The 14,858-nt window shown below is 43.6% G+C and overlaps 1 protein-coding gene across 1 annotated transcript in view; it reads left to right on the forward strand.

Annotated features, from left to right (window-relative positions):
* The window catches only part of TEX11 (testis expressed 11), a 391,710-nt gene extending 377,721 nt beyond the window's left edge, over nucleotides 1-13,989 (forward strand). Inside the window, exons 29-30 of the mRNA XM_075184491.1 lie at nucleotides 7,143-7,307; nucleotides 12,029-13,989. Coding sequence (XP_075040592.1) covers nucleotides 7,143-7,307; nucleotides 12,029-12,097 — 234 coding nt within the window. The 3' untranslated portion in view covers nucleotides 12,098-13,989. The remainder of the gene's footprint in view (nucleotides 1-7,142; nucleotides 7,308-12,028) is intronic.
* The last annotated feature ends 869 nt before the right edge of the window (nucleotides 13,990-14,858 follow it).

The following is a 14,858-nucleotide window of genomic DNA, read 5'->3' on the forward strand; positions in this document are numbered from 1 at the left end:
AAGGGTCATTTCTTTCCCACAGAGGGGAGGCCCATGCGAGAGCCTGTCCGGAAAACAAAGAGATGAGGTAGGCCACTTTGGAACGATGAGTAGAGAAGTTATGAGGTTGAAGTTCAAAATGAACGGAGCATTGGTTAAGAAAGCCCCTACAAGTTTTGGGGTCTCCATCATATTTAGAAGGAGTCGGCAGGTGTAGCGTGGAAGCAATGGACACCTGGGATGGCACTGGGGAAGGAGATGGAGATACTGGAAGATCAACGGTAGCTGCTACATTTTGCAGAGGGGTTCCTTGGGAGGCTAAAGCCTGACAATATTGCAACAACTGTTGTTGGCGAACATCTTGTTGTTCAATTCGGGTAACCAGATACTGCAGCATCTCTTTAGCTGTTGGTTCCGATCCTGGGTCTGTCATTGACTGATCTTACTGTCACGGGCACTAGGAGTCTTGCCCAGGAATACACCAGATGACTGGGCTTACCAGAGTAGTGAAGTTAACACAATGGTCCTCTGGTAGCAGGGTGACTAGCGGAACATATATCACAGCAGATGGAGAGAGAATGCCAATAAAGAATAGGAAAGTCAGTGACTTGCAGCAATCTTGGTCAATGAGTCAGCGACTAGCTGATATTGTGGAAAGGCAGATTTGAACACGGAGATCAGGATGGACGTGAGTAGATGCGGGGAGGTAGTAGGGAAGTCAGTGGTCTGCGTACAGCAAGTTGTACCACTGCTATGGTGAGAAGACTAGTCCAGGTGCAGGTAGGTAGCGGGGAAGTCAGTGGTCTGCGTACAGCAAGTTGTACCACTGCTTATGGTGAGAAGACTTGTCCAGGTGCAGGTAGGTAGCGGGGAAGTCAGTGGTCTGCGTACAGCAAGTTGTACCACTGCTTAATAGGTGAGGATGTGTACAGGTGTCGATGAGTGGAGGCATACAAAGGATAATAGGATGCAGACACTGAGAGCACAGAGGATCTTGATCCCAATAGATATGCAGCATATCCAGCAAAGTCTATAACGGTATGTGGCGCTGCTTGGTAGAGACTTGCTCAGCACAGATATGCAGGCCAATAAAGGATAGTCAATCACAATTATGCATATAACGACTGAGTAGTACGGTTAATTCCAAACAGATATGCAGCGTAACAATAACAGTCTATAGCGGGTATGGATACCGCTGCTGAGAGTGGAAACTTGTCCTAGCGGATATACAGAGTAAACTTAGAAAGTCAATAACAGATAGGCATACCGCTATTCAGTAGAACAGTCTGTCCACAGGAAGATGCAGGGACTGCAGAGACGCTGAACGGCAGAGACGAGTGTAGGAACCACAGGTGAGTAGATCCGGTAATCAGAGTCCAGCTGAGGACACAGGCAGAAAACAGGAGACTGTAGCAGGTATGGAAACCAGTGATGAGTAGCACAGGGAATCCACAGGAACTGAAGACACTAGTAGTACACAGGAGACAGTAGCGGGTATGGAGAGCAGCGATGAGTAGAACAGGAATCAGCAGGAAACTGAAGACACTAGTAGAACACAGGAGACACCTTCAGAGACTCACAGGGAATGAGACTCAAGATCAGACAATGAGGTAATGAGCACAGGTGCCTTAAATAGGGAGAGTTGCCTGATCAACCAATTAGATTAAAAGCAACAGTCACAAGAGTTCTTGGGTGCTGCGCATGCACAGTCCATCAGGATGGCGGACGGCCGCGGTTCAAGATAGGTGCCGGCAGGAAGGCTAGGGAGCCACGCACCAGCGTAGAGGCACTCACGGTCCGGTGAGTGACACAACCCATCTTCCACTTGCTTCCTTACTGTTTCCGTGCGATGGGAGTCTTCAAAAGGTTTCTCACAAGCCTTGGTAGTCTCGGGTGCTGCTGGGAACTTCATTTCCTTGTCACTTGTATCACAATGGTCCCTTCCTACTTTGCCGTTGGAGACGCAAGTCATTATCAACGTCATCGATGGGTCTCGGCCACCTGGAGGAGTAGTTTGCTACCAGACTAAGCCACTCACTCTCCGCATTGGGGTCCTCCACTCCGAAGGATTCTCGTTCTTCGTGATACCTCAGTCCACTAAACCCATCATCCTGGGCCTTCCCTGGCTTCGTTTGCGTTCTCCCAAATTGGACTGAAATTCCTCTGAGGTCCTGGCCTGGGGGTCCCATTGTCTGTCCAACTGCTTAACTCGAGTCAATCCTGTGTGGTCCCTATCCACCTCCACAGTGTCTCTCTCTGTGGGCCTTCCACCTCAATATCAGGCCTTCTCTGATGTGTTCGACAAGGTCCATGCTGAACTTCTGCCTCCTCATAGGCCTTAGGATTGCCCTATAGAATTACTTTCAGGCAAGAATCCTTTCAGAGGATATCCCCTCTCCCAGCCGGAGACATTGGCCATGTCTGAATATGTCAAGGAGAACCTTCATAGGGGTTTCATCAAGCCTTCTGTTTTCCCAACCGGAGCTGGGTTCTTTTTTGTAAAGAAAAAAGATGGATCCCTCCGTCCCTGTATCGATTATCGGGGACTGAATGCAGTTGTGATCAAAAACCGATATCGCAAACCTCTTATTACCGAGTTGTTTGACCGCATCAAGAGGGCCAAGGTCTTTTCCAAGCTAGACCTACGGGGAGCCTACAACCTCACCCGCATACGCTCCGGAGATGAATGGAAAACCACATTTAGCACAGTGACAGGCTTTACGCGTATCTTGTCATGCCCTTTGGATTCAGTAATACCCCTGCGGTGTTCTAAAGCTTCATTAATGAAATCTTTCCAGACCTTCTCTACTGCTATGTGGTGGTGGTGGTATATCTTGATGACATCCTCATTTTCTCTCAAGATATCAACTCGCATCACAGACATGTCACAGAGGTTTTTTTCTAGGCTCCGGAGGAATCGACTTTATTGCAAGCTCGAAAAAGGTTCCTTTGAAGCAACCTCCATACCCTTCCTGGGCTATATCATTTCTGGATCTGGCCTCCAGATGGATCCTGAGAAGGTCCGAGCTATCCTGGATTGGCCGCGACCCACTACTCTCAAGACTGTTCAACGCTTCTTGGATTTTTCAAACTACTATAGACAAAATATCCGGAACTACTCTACTATAGGCGCTCCCATCACAGCCCTTACTAAGAAAGGGGCCAATACCAAGGTCTGGCAGGTAGAAGCGTTAGAGCCTTCTCATTTCTGAAGCAAGCCTTTTCCTCTGCTCCTATCCTCAGACAACCCAATCTCTGCCAGGCCTTCTTTCTAGAAGTGAATGCCTGCGCTATAGGAGAAGGAGCGGTACTCTTCCAGAAGTCTTCCTCTAGCAGGCTTCTTCCTTGTGCCTTCTTCTCCTGCAAATTCCTACCCGCTGATCGAAATTACACTATCGGAGACAGAGAATTGTTGGCTATAAAGTTGGCTTTCCCTGAATGGCGCTATCTCCTGGAAGCGACTCAGCATGTGGTCACTATATTCACCGATCACAAAAACCTCTTATATCTGCAGTCAGCCCAATGCCTTAATCCACACCAGGCTCCGTGGTATCTGTTCTTTTCTCGTTTTAACCTCCACGTGACCTTTAAACCGGGACACTTAAATAAAAAAGCCTTCAACTCAGACTTGGATTCCGACCAATCCTCCAGTACACCTATCTTGGATCCAAAGTACCTGCTGGGCTTATCCACATCAAGCTCTCCTCCCCCCAGGAGAACTTTCGTACCCGCCTCTCTTTGGAAGAAGCTGTTCAGTTGGTTTCACACTTCCAAATTCACTCTGGGTTCTGTAAGACCTGCGAGCTTGTATCCTGCTCTTACTGGTGGCCTACACCAGTAAGAGTCAGATATCAAGGACTTTGTTGCCGCCTGTAATGTATGTGCCCAGCATAAGTGTTCTTGTTCGGTCCCCATGGGTTCACTGCTACCACTCCCGGTACCTTCCAATCCCTGGACTCACGTCAGCATGGACTTTGTTACTGACCTCCGGCCCAGCAGAGGATTTGATGCAATCTGGGTCGTCGTGGATCGCTTCTCCAAGATGGCTCATTTTATTCCTCTGGCAGGCCTGCCTTCCTCCTCGGTCCTTGCCCAGCATTTCATTAAAGAAGTCTTCTGACTGCACGGTTTTCCTCAGGAGGTTGTATCCGACAGAGGGGTTCAGTTCACCTCTAAATTTTGGCGTGCGCTGTGCAAGGCCCTTAACATCCAACTCAACTTTTCCTCTGCTTATTACCCACAGTCCAATGGCCACACGGAGAGGGTGAATCGGGACCTAGAGACGTTAATCAGAGACTCTCTTCAGCCTCTCAAGACAATTGGGCTGATCTTCTGCCGTGGGCCGAATTTGTGCATAACAACCTCTTCCATGAGTCCACTTCCCCTACTCCTTTCTACATTGTAAATGGGCTTTATCTGTTGCTCCCCAAATTCTCTAACCTCCGCCTACCCATGTTCCTGCTGTAGAGGAGACCCTACGTGACTTCTCCACTATTTGGACCAAAGTGGTTGCCTATCTCAAAAAGACTTCCTCTCATTATAAAACCTTTGTGGATAAGAGGCGATGAGCTGTACCGGCACTCAAGGTAGGAGACAAGTTGTGGTTGTCCACCCGTAATATTCGCCTCAAGGTTCCATCCATGAAGTTTGGTCATCGGTTCATCGGACCCTATAAGATCCTAGGAGTTATTAACCCCGTCTCCTACAAACTGCATCTTCCCGCTTCTCTTCATATTGCCAACTCCTTCCACATTTCACTTCTCAAATCCTTGACCACTAACAGGTTCTCTGCTCCAGTACTTGCCTCCACAGTTCCCAAATTTTCTCACCAGAAGGTGTTTGAGATCACCCAAATTCTGGATTCCAGATACTTAATCGTTACAAGTGAAACCATTAAGTATCTGGTGGACTGGAAAGGCTTCGGCCCTGAAGAGCGCTCTTGGGTCAATGCATCTGATATCCATGCTCCAGCATTGATCCGAAGATTCCATGCCCAGTTTCCACACAATAATTCATCTAAGCGTCCAGTGGTCACTTTTAAAAGGGGGGGTACTGTCACACTCCATTCCCGCTTGCAGGCACCTGTGCCTTTACCTTCTCCTCACAGGCGGGGATGTCGGCATATTCTGGCATCACTCTCTTAGCAGGCACCATCTTGCAGTCTGGTCTGCACATGTGCAGAATCGCAGTTTGAAGTCAGAATCCTTTGAAAACCTCCTCTTTTCCTTCAATGGCCGCAGGATCGTGGAGCACTATTTAAACCTCCCGTGTTCACCTGCCTATTGCCTGTTCTTCAAGCTCAATTCCTATAGCTCTAGGATCTGGCTCCTGTCTTCCTGTGTGGCCTGCGTGGTGTGGTATCAGCCTGCTTTCATCCAGCATTGAACCACTGATGTTCCAATGTCTCCTCTACCACTACCTGAGTTACCTGTATCGTGTTGGTTCTCTCCCTCTGCTGCCTCTCAGAGCTACCGCTGTTCCGTGACTCTTCTGCAGCCATCCAGAGTTACCTCTGAGGTACCAGCCTGCTCTACTCCAGCATTGATACACCACTGTTACAGTGAGTCTCCTATCTCCTTCTGGCTCCTCCTCACCTCTCTGCTGTATACTCTCTCAAGGGGCCGTGACCTGCAGAATAGGTGCCGCTAAGCCCATACTCCCTTGCAGGGTTTCCTGGTGAAAACCACACACCAGTTAGACTCCACAAGAGAGCTTAGTCATATTCTGCAGAGTCCGGGGATTCATAGTTTTGCCGAGCCAACCGTGACATAGTGACTCTGGTTTTATTTCCTATTATATTTTCTGAAACTTATTTGTGCAGCATATGGTATGTCTCGTTATTCATTTTTTTAACTAAGCCTTGGAAACATTTTTCAGATTAAATAAATTTTATCTAGCGTATTCTCTGTGATTTTTTGTGCACTCACGAAGTCCAGGGAAGCTCATGCTACATGTGTATGTGGTTTTGGTGAACGTAAGGACGCCATAATAAATTCTTTGTTGTGGCAGAAAAGGTGTATTCATTGCTAAGTGACTAAGGTGATGCCAATCACGGCCAGCTGTTCAGATTGCTGTATCTGGGACAGGCTGGGCATTCGTGACACACACCTTAGTGCAGGACAGGAAATGGAGTGCTACCAGTCTAATAGTGTTCAACTTTCCATTCTGCACTAAACTCCACTGATAGATTTCTAATGAAGTAGAAAAAAATAGAGCTACTATGAGCCAAGGGGCTGGTAGCAGCTCTGTGAACCTTGTGGAGCACTCCGGCTGTGTAAGTGTTATTGCCAAATGAGCCTTTTATGCTGCTTCAGGATGCAGAACTGTGAGATGGGTGGTGTTTTCCATAAGCTTTCGCTGTATTGGCCCACCCTGTATGACAGAGACAATAAATTGCACTCAGCTGCACAGCAAATATATAATGCCAAACATCTCAAGTTCTTTTAAGGTATGGGAACTTTTCAATAATTGTTAAAAGTAGCTCTTATGTGTTTGGAAACTTGTATTTCAAGTTTTGTGGTATTTTAAAAGCATTACTTATAATCAGAGTATTTTGATTATTCCCTCCTTGTAATAATGTTTGTATAATATATCAACACCATGATCATTTATTTATATAGCGCCACTAATTCCGCAGCACTGCACAGAGAACTCACTCACATCAGTCCCTGCCCCATTGGAGTTTACAGTCTAAATTTTCTAACATACACACCCACACAGACTAGGGTTGATTTGGTAGCTGCCAATTAACCTACTAGTATGTTTTTGGAGTGTGGGAGGAAACCGGAATACCCAGAGGAAACCCATGCAAATACGGGGAGAACATACAAATTCCACACAGATAAGGCCATGGTCAGGAATCAAACTCATGACCCCAGTGCTAACCACTAAGCCACCATGCTGCCCAATATATATAATATACTGTATGAATTTTAAGTTAGCTGGTTTGCAAAAGTTGGTCTTCAGCATCAGCAACAAAGAAGGTTTTCAAAATCTTTTGACATTGGCACATATATAAGAGGTGTATCAAACTGCCTGTTCTTGAATGATGATATACATTGATCATGAACTACTATGAAGTTTGTAAACTCACTTCTCACTCCTGTCTCTATTATCGTTATTATATAGTTAGCAAAAGTCACAAGAGTATGTTTTGTGTTTAGGATAATTATCCAGAAGTGGAGATCCTATGGCTGATGACTCGAGCGTGGAACACAGGGATTTTCCAGTACAGTCTGAAAAAATACACAGATGTAGAGCACTGGTGTGCGTTGGCCATGCGTCTGCTCAGCTATTTGGGATCTTTGAAGAGCAGCTACGAGAGCAAGGTATGTATGAGAGAATGCACGAGTAACCGTTATAGAAAAAGATGCTTTCACCTTTACATAAAAATGGTATGCGGAGTGTCACGCTAATGACTCTAAGGGGGCCAGTGACTGATATTGATGCAACTAAACAGGGAGGTGTGGAGTCTAACGCACCCCCTATATTCACCAGGGACCCCCGCAAGGAGCTATGAACTTAGCTACATGAGGTGTGCAGGTTGCGGTTCTCCAAGTTAGTCACCAGTGCAGTGGATAGGGAACAGGAATGGTGGTGCAGTCCTGGTCGGATACCAAACGATACACTGTACGTATATGCGGTACACAGGGAAGGTCCAGAGGAAAGGTCAAAGACTCAGGAGTCAGAATCCAAATGTCCAAGTAGAACCAAATTGCAGGACGAGAGAATAGTCAGGAACAAGCCAGGAGTCAGAACCAATACAACTATAGCAGGAACAGGGAACTGGTTAAAGGAATGCTGGAGCTGGTGAACCAATAATCTGGCACCAGAATGGAGTAAGGAGGAGCTTTATATGTGATTAGGTAGCCCCTGATTGGAGGAGTGAGAGTCCAGAGGTCAGAAGCACCTGACATATAGCAGAGAGAAGTGTCCCGTTGCCTGGCAACGGGACGCGGGTCCCCTATGCATGCGCATGCAGCGTCAGCCGAGATGCGGAAGTGCATCCTGTTGCTAGGCAATAGGATTCGGTATGTCAAGGAGGCCAGGCCCTATAGACAGTGCGGAGACAGCACCTAACAGTACCAACGTCCCCCCTTACTCTCGTGATTGACTGTTTTTTTTCAAAAAACGGGCCAGAAGATGAGGAACATGGAGGTCATCTCTGTTGACCCAGGATCACTCTTCAGGGCCATAGCCCTTCCAATGGGCCAAGAATTGTGACTTGCCTCTGAGAGTACGCAACTTCAAAATCCGTTCAATTTCAAACTCTTCATCTGAAGTTGTCTTGACGGGAGGAGAAGATTTATTTATTCTTAATTCATTAATAACGAGGGGTTTAAGAAGAGAAATATGAAAAGAGTTATGCACCCGGAGAGAAGGGGTAACTGGATTTTATAGGTGACGGCATTCAACACTTGAATAATGGGAAAGGATCCGATGTAGCGAGGTGCAAATTTCATGGACAGCACTTTGGGTTTAAGATTCCGAGGAGAAAGCCACACCTTAGCCCCAATGTGGAGTACAGGAATGTTTCTCCGGTGGCGATCCGCGAAGTGCTTATAGCGATCCAGTGTCTGTTGCAACTTGGTTCGCACCTGAGACCAGATTACAGAAAAATTGTGGACCAAATCTTGAGCTGCCAGTACCAGAGTCAGTTAAGTCTGAAAAGGTGGGCAAAATCGGAGGTCTCCCGAATAAAGTAAAAAAAGGTGACATGCCCATAGATTCATACAGCTGATTATTATGAGAGAATTCTGCCCAAGGAAGAAACTCACTCCACTTGTTGTTCGGAACAAAAACATTGAATATAAGATTCCAAATCCTGGTTGACCCGCTCGGTTTGGCCATTCGTCTGTGGATGGTATCCTGAGGAAAACTTTAAAATAATCCCTAGATGTTTGCAAAAGACTTTCCAAAAACTGAAAACAAACTGTACCCCACGGGCGGAGATGATCTCCCGAGGGAAACCATGCAGATGAAAAATATGAAGGATGAATAAGGATGCCAATTCGGAAGCAGATGGTAGTCCCTTGAGAGGAACAAAGTGGGCGAATTTGGAGAATCGGTCAATAACAACCCATATGCAAGTGTTACCATGACTGCTAGGGAGGTCTGTAATAAAGTCCATACTCATGCTGGACCATAGATGTTCTGGAATGAGAAGTGGAAGCAGGAGTCCGGCAGGAGAGTGTCTGGGAGATTTTTGTCGAGCACAGACTTCGTAGGTACGGATAAACTTTCGTACATCAGAAATCAAAGAGGGCCACCAGTAGAAATGAGAAAGGAGTGCCATTGTCTTCATAACACCAGCATGTCCTGCGATTTTGGAATTGTGTGCCCATTTCAAAAACTTGCTGCGCAAATGGGCATCAACGAAGGAAAGTCCGACAGGAGGGCATTTGATAGAAGATTGAGCCAAGGACAAAATCATCCCAAAAATGGGTTTGGAGGTAATAGATGTCTTGGAATAAGAGGAATTGAAGGATCGTGAGAAAGCACCAGCCCTAAAATACTTGGAACCTGGCTGAAAGGTCAGGATAAGCTGTAATTTGCTGAAGAATAGAGACCAACGCGAATTTAGACATTGAGTGGATTGTAAATAGCTGAGGTTTTATGGTCAGTATGCACAGTGACCGGAAATTGAGCTCCCTCCAGCATGTGGCGCCATTCTTCCAAGGTAAGTTTGATAGCTAGGAGGCCTTTGTCTCCATTACCATAGTTAGATTCAATGGAAGAAAATTTCTTCGAGAAAAATCCACATGGTCTGTAGGTACCAGAAGATTTTTTTCTGGGACAGAACAGCCCCTACACCCACTGAAGAGGCGTCAACCTCCAAAAAGAAAGGCATATGTTGATCAGACTTTCTCAAGATAGGGACCATGGAGAAAGCTTCCTTGATAGCTCTAAAAGCGAGAACTGCCCAGGATTTGACTTGCTCTCCCTTACGGTTAAGGGAAGTAATAAGGGTGGAAAATCCCTGGATGAATTGGCAGTAGTAATTTGTGAAGCCAATAAAGCGCTGAGTAGCTTTTAACCCTGCTGGCTGGGGCCAGTCAAGGATGGCCTTCACTTTAACTGGGTCCATTTGGAGGTCAGACCCAGACACAATGTATCCCAGAAAGGGTAACTAGGATTGATTGAAGAGGTATTTTTCCAAGTTGCAATATAAATGATGCTCACGAAAGCAGAGAAGCACTTATTTAACATGAGCACGGTGGGAAGGTAGGTCCTGGGAGAATATCACATATAATCACATATCTTTGGAAAAGGTATGTCACATTGTCATAATTCCATCATGTTTGGTATTTATATGTGTGGGATATTATGACCGGTTAATTGAAGGGGGAGTTATGTCTCTGGGATATATCTGTGAAAAATTACCCACAGGTCAAAACTTTGGGAATATTTGTGAGAAAACTATAATGACATCCAGTGGACATCCCTGCCCCCCTATTAGCATTAACACGTCCTTGTGAAGAACGTCCCATTTGATTTTGCTTAAAAAAACCTGTGTTTAGCTACCAGAGCACAGAGTGTGCGCAATTGGGTGATTAAGTCATAGGTTTGCTACGGGCCTTATATGTAGCTGGTGGCAGTTATTGAGAGGATTGAAGCGGGCGTATGGGAGAGGGACCAGCGAAATCTGTAGCCTGATAGAGAGGTGAATTTGAGGTTTAGGCTGGAATCCTGTGTGTTCCTTTACAGTAAGCTTCCAAGTCACAAGTGCGCAGAGGGCGGTTTGTGACTGATAAAGGGGTTCAGGAGCGGTTTCCTGATAAAATAGAGATGATATATTGTATGACAGTTGGAAATATATGATAAGATATCTAATCAGGCAGTAGCTAGAGGGGCTTATCCCTGACATGATGGTGTTCAGAATGACTGACATTTTCAAACGTCATATCAGTGATGAACAGATCATGTTCCTACATGACACTCATCTCTTGACTGTGGCTTTCAAAGACAGTGCTGGCGAAAGGCCAAACCTAGTCCAAATTAACAACCTATGTTTTTGGCCAAATTGCACTCTGATCATATCAAGAATATAACATGTGTAGCCAATTTTACTTTGCAACATGTGTTGACATTCTATGCTCTAACAGTGTGTTGTATTTTGGACCTGAGGGCTAATTACTAAAAGACATAGGGCCTCATGCTGAGTTGGATGCACGCTTATTTTTTAACGTAAAATGATGAAAATGTATACGTGTATGCACGCATGCAGACTTGCACGCATCTGACATTTGCACCTCCTTGCATCTTGAGAGGTTTAAAGGGGAAGAAAACGAGCGGTCTAATGTAGGCTGTGTATAGTAAGGGCGTATTCATGCTAAATGCACTCAGGCAAACCAGCACATAGACACATATACCTATATTCCTATCAGGAGCCATATCTTTTGCCCCTGCTAGAGGGCAGGTGTAAAGACACATTAATGATGCTGACAGATGCCAACACAAGCCAGCCGCTTCTAATTGTTGATTGTAAATTCACCTCTGAAGCTGATAAAAAGACTTCTATTTACAATCAGTTCTCTAGTTTATCATCATCATCATCCGCTATTTACACCTGCCTTTGACCACCAGCAAATAAAATCATCCATATCTGTGACTATGAATCTGTACACAATTGCTTGATCACGTCTTTACTGTACATTGTGTGCGTTAGAACACTTGTTCCCTCCCCTGTCACGCCTCTTCAGGCATAAGGAGTGGTAAGTGCCAAAAAGTCAAAAGTCTAAACAGCCACAGTTGCGTGTGTTCACTTTATGAGCATTGCACAGTGAGAAAAAACATAAAGATACACTGTGCAAACAGGCATATGTCCCTCTCTCTAAATCAGCCCCATATATCTTATAAAAGTGTATTTTAAAGTCCATGCTATGATGTGCACCTTGTAATATTTTTGGTGGTCAAGTAAGCACACTTATGTGCATATTAAATTGTGGTTCCACAGAATTTGTAGCTCGTAAATGACCTTCAATGTCAAATAACAAAAAAGTGAACTTACAGTTTCATAGATATAATATAAAACTTTTTCTCTACTCAGATGGCTGGTCTCTACAGTGACATACTGGACAAACTGGATAAAGCAAAAGGATCCCTGTCTGAAGAGTGACACCTACAGTTAACTGCACTGCTAAGAAAACATTTTGATGTTGTGTAATAGCCTTGGAACAAAAACATCAAATGGCATTTGTTCACTAACTAAGGCTATGGAGAGGGAGTATTTTATGTACCTTCAAGTTATACAGTAGCTTACAATTTCTTAGACCTAATGCTATTATACACACCGTTTGATTGTTTATTCCTTCACATTGTGTATGCTTGCATTTCTAAATTTCTGTGCAGGATGTAGTCTATTTTACTATACTGTATGTTGGACAGCTTTCATCCACTCCTATGGATGATGTGTCAATTAAAAGGTGTTGCAGTCTCCTGCTGAGTAACAAACAATGAGGGTTGCGCTGCAGGGACGGCACAAAATACAATGGGTATTATCGTGGATGATTGTTTAAGGTATAGAGAGAGGCACTGAACAAAAAAGATATTTACTATTGTAGGAGGATTTTTCTTTGCTGGATATTATCCATTGTCACGTCTGTGATGAATTGAGTTTGCAGCAATTAACGTGCTAATTTTGGATCGGAGTTATACTCGGGACTGAGTTCATGAGTGATGGCCACACTCCACACAAGTAGCGCATTTTAGTTTATTTTACTATACAGCCGCGGTTGTCTTTAGCCAATTCTACCATTGGTTTATATTTTACGGTGTTATATATGTGATACACGCATTTATATTATTGATTTCTTTATGCCATGTTTTAGATTATATGTCATTTCTTCGAAGTTAAAGCATTATAAAGCTTTTCTATTTATATCTTTTTTGTTCAGTGCCTCTCTCTATACCTTAAACAATCATCCACGATAATACCCATTGTATTGTGTGCCGTCCCTACAGCGCAACCCTCATTGTTTGTTTTTCTGTGTCTTTGACTACTATTGGTGGTTGACAGCGATCCACCACGGGTTTGCAGCAGTTGTGGAAGCCATTTACTAAGAATTTCTGCCTTATTGATTACCTTTTTAGCTACATCTAGTATTCTCCTTGAATGATCTCAAGTGTGCGCCATTTTAACCCCTAGTGGGTTGCCTGGTTTTGTCTCCTGCTGAGTAAACAATCAGCAAAGCTGGTTGAAGATGATTCCCATGGCCTATATAAAATAAACCAAGCATAAGCCTACAGCTATTTCACGGTGGTTTACATTACAAAAAAATAGCATACCTCTCTAGCCATATATCTGTTACGATAAGAGGGTACATACAAAGGCACGCACTCTAATACCAATATCAGAATATAAGCACAAAAAGCAGAATTTGTACAGGACGGTTATGCCAAACAAATTTATTTTTCAATCAAATATTCACTTTTATATGCCATCCTGTGGACACTAGCTGCATTTCATATTGCTTCACCACACAAATAATAGCATCTGTAGAAGAGCCTCACAGAATGGGCCTAAGAATACCTTTTCTCTGCAGATTCCCTTTTGTCATCTTTTTTTATCCTCTCTGTTAAATGTGCAGTATGGTTTTTTTTGTAGCAGATTGTGAAATTAGTTTATGAAATAAATAAAAGTATTGTTTTGCTACATAGTTCTATAAAAAGTTGTGCCATCGATAGATTTATCTCATTTAATGGCAATTGGTAGTCACTTCCTCCCTATTTAAATAGAAAAAAAATCAACAATGATGCTCACTAATTGCAGCTGATGCCTTCATTATATTGCTAATTTTGATTAGACCAAGTAAAGAGTTAAATTAACCCCTGTGTTCTTCATAATGTGAAATTGTTGCTTAGTGTTTTGTGACAGGGTAAAATAATAATAACTAATTTGCATATATTGGGTCTCATTTACGATGTGCAAATCTCTATTTGGAGTTGCCATGCACCTTTATTTGTACAAGCATTTGCAGTGGAGCCGAAGTTATACAGTGGAAGGAGTTGGGCGGAGTAAACACATTCATTGCCAAGTATAGAGTCGGCATACCAGTGGTTCTAGTTTACAATACAATGCAAAAATGAATTTTCATTTGCAGAGTGAGATTTTAGAAATAAGAAAGAGGGGTGGAGAGGTCACATTTTTTGCATCATCGATTTCTGTGCAGAGGGGTGCTTGCCTTTTCCACTCTGCGAGGGACTTAATTTTGAAGCCAGTTTTTAGCTCTGGGTCTTGTGTCTTAATTTTAATAGGATGTATCTTGCAACATTTACTAGCACTGCAGTGGAGAAGCTCATGTTTAAATGCACTTTTGCCCAATGTAAAAAAATCTTACAACACACAAAAGTGTCACGAAATAATGTACGCATTAAATTAAACTATACTGAGCAGTATTTTAGCAGAAAAACTACAGAAAGCATTTTATTAAATGAAATGTGTGGTATAGTTACATTTCATATTTTTCTGCCTCTTCATATATCTTGGTGTGCTTTTAGTTTGCGGAAGCCTCTCCCAAGAGCAGAGAGTAGACATACACCTAGATGTGCACAGGGCATTTCACAAGTCCAAATTGAAAGTGTTTTGCACTGCACATAGAGCACACTTCATTAATATTGTATTAGTTATTAGGTAAATGTAATTAATTAAATATATATATCACTTAAAAAGTTTGTTTTTATTGTTATGAAAGAGTCTACTTAAATATCCATATAGGACACTCATTATGGCCTTTATTTAAGTAGCACCGCATACTATGAAAGATACTTTTCAATCCTCATCACATAGATGAGAATTGAAAGATCTCTCATATTTAATAAAAAATCAACACAGGAACAGCTTTACACTTCTTCTCTTGCGGTCCTATTTGCAATGTGTT

Source organism: Mixophyes fleayi, chromosome 9, assembly GCF_038048845.1.
Source record: "Mixophyes fleayi isolate aMixFle1 chromosome 9, aMixFle1.hap1, whole genome shotgun sequence".
Lineage (NCBI taxonomy): Eukaryota > Metazoa > Chordata > Amphibia > Anura > Limnodynastidae > Mixophyes > Mixophyes fleayi.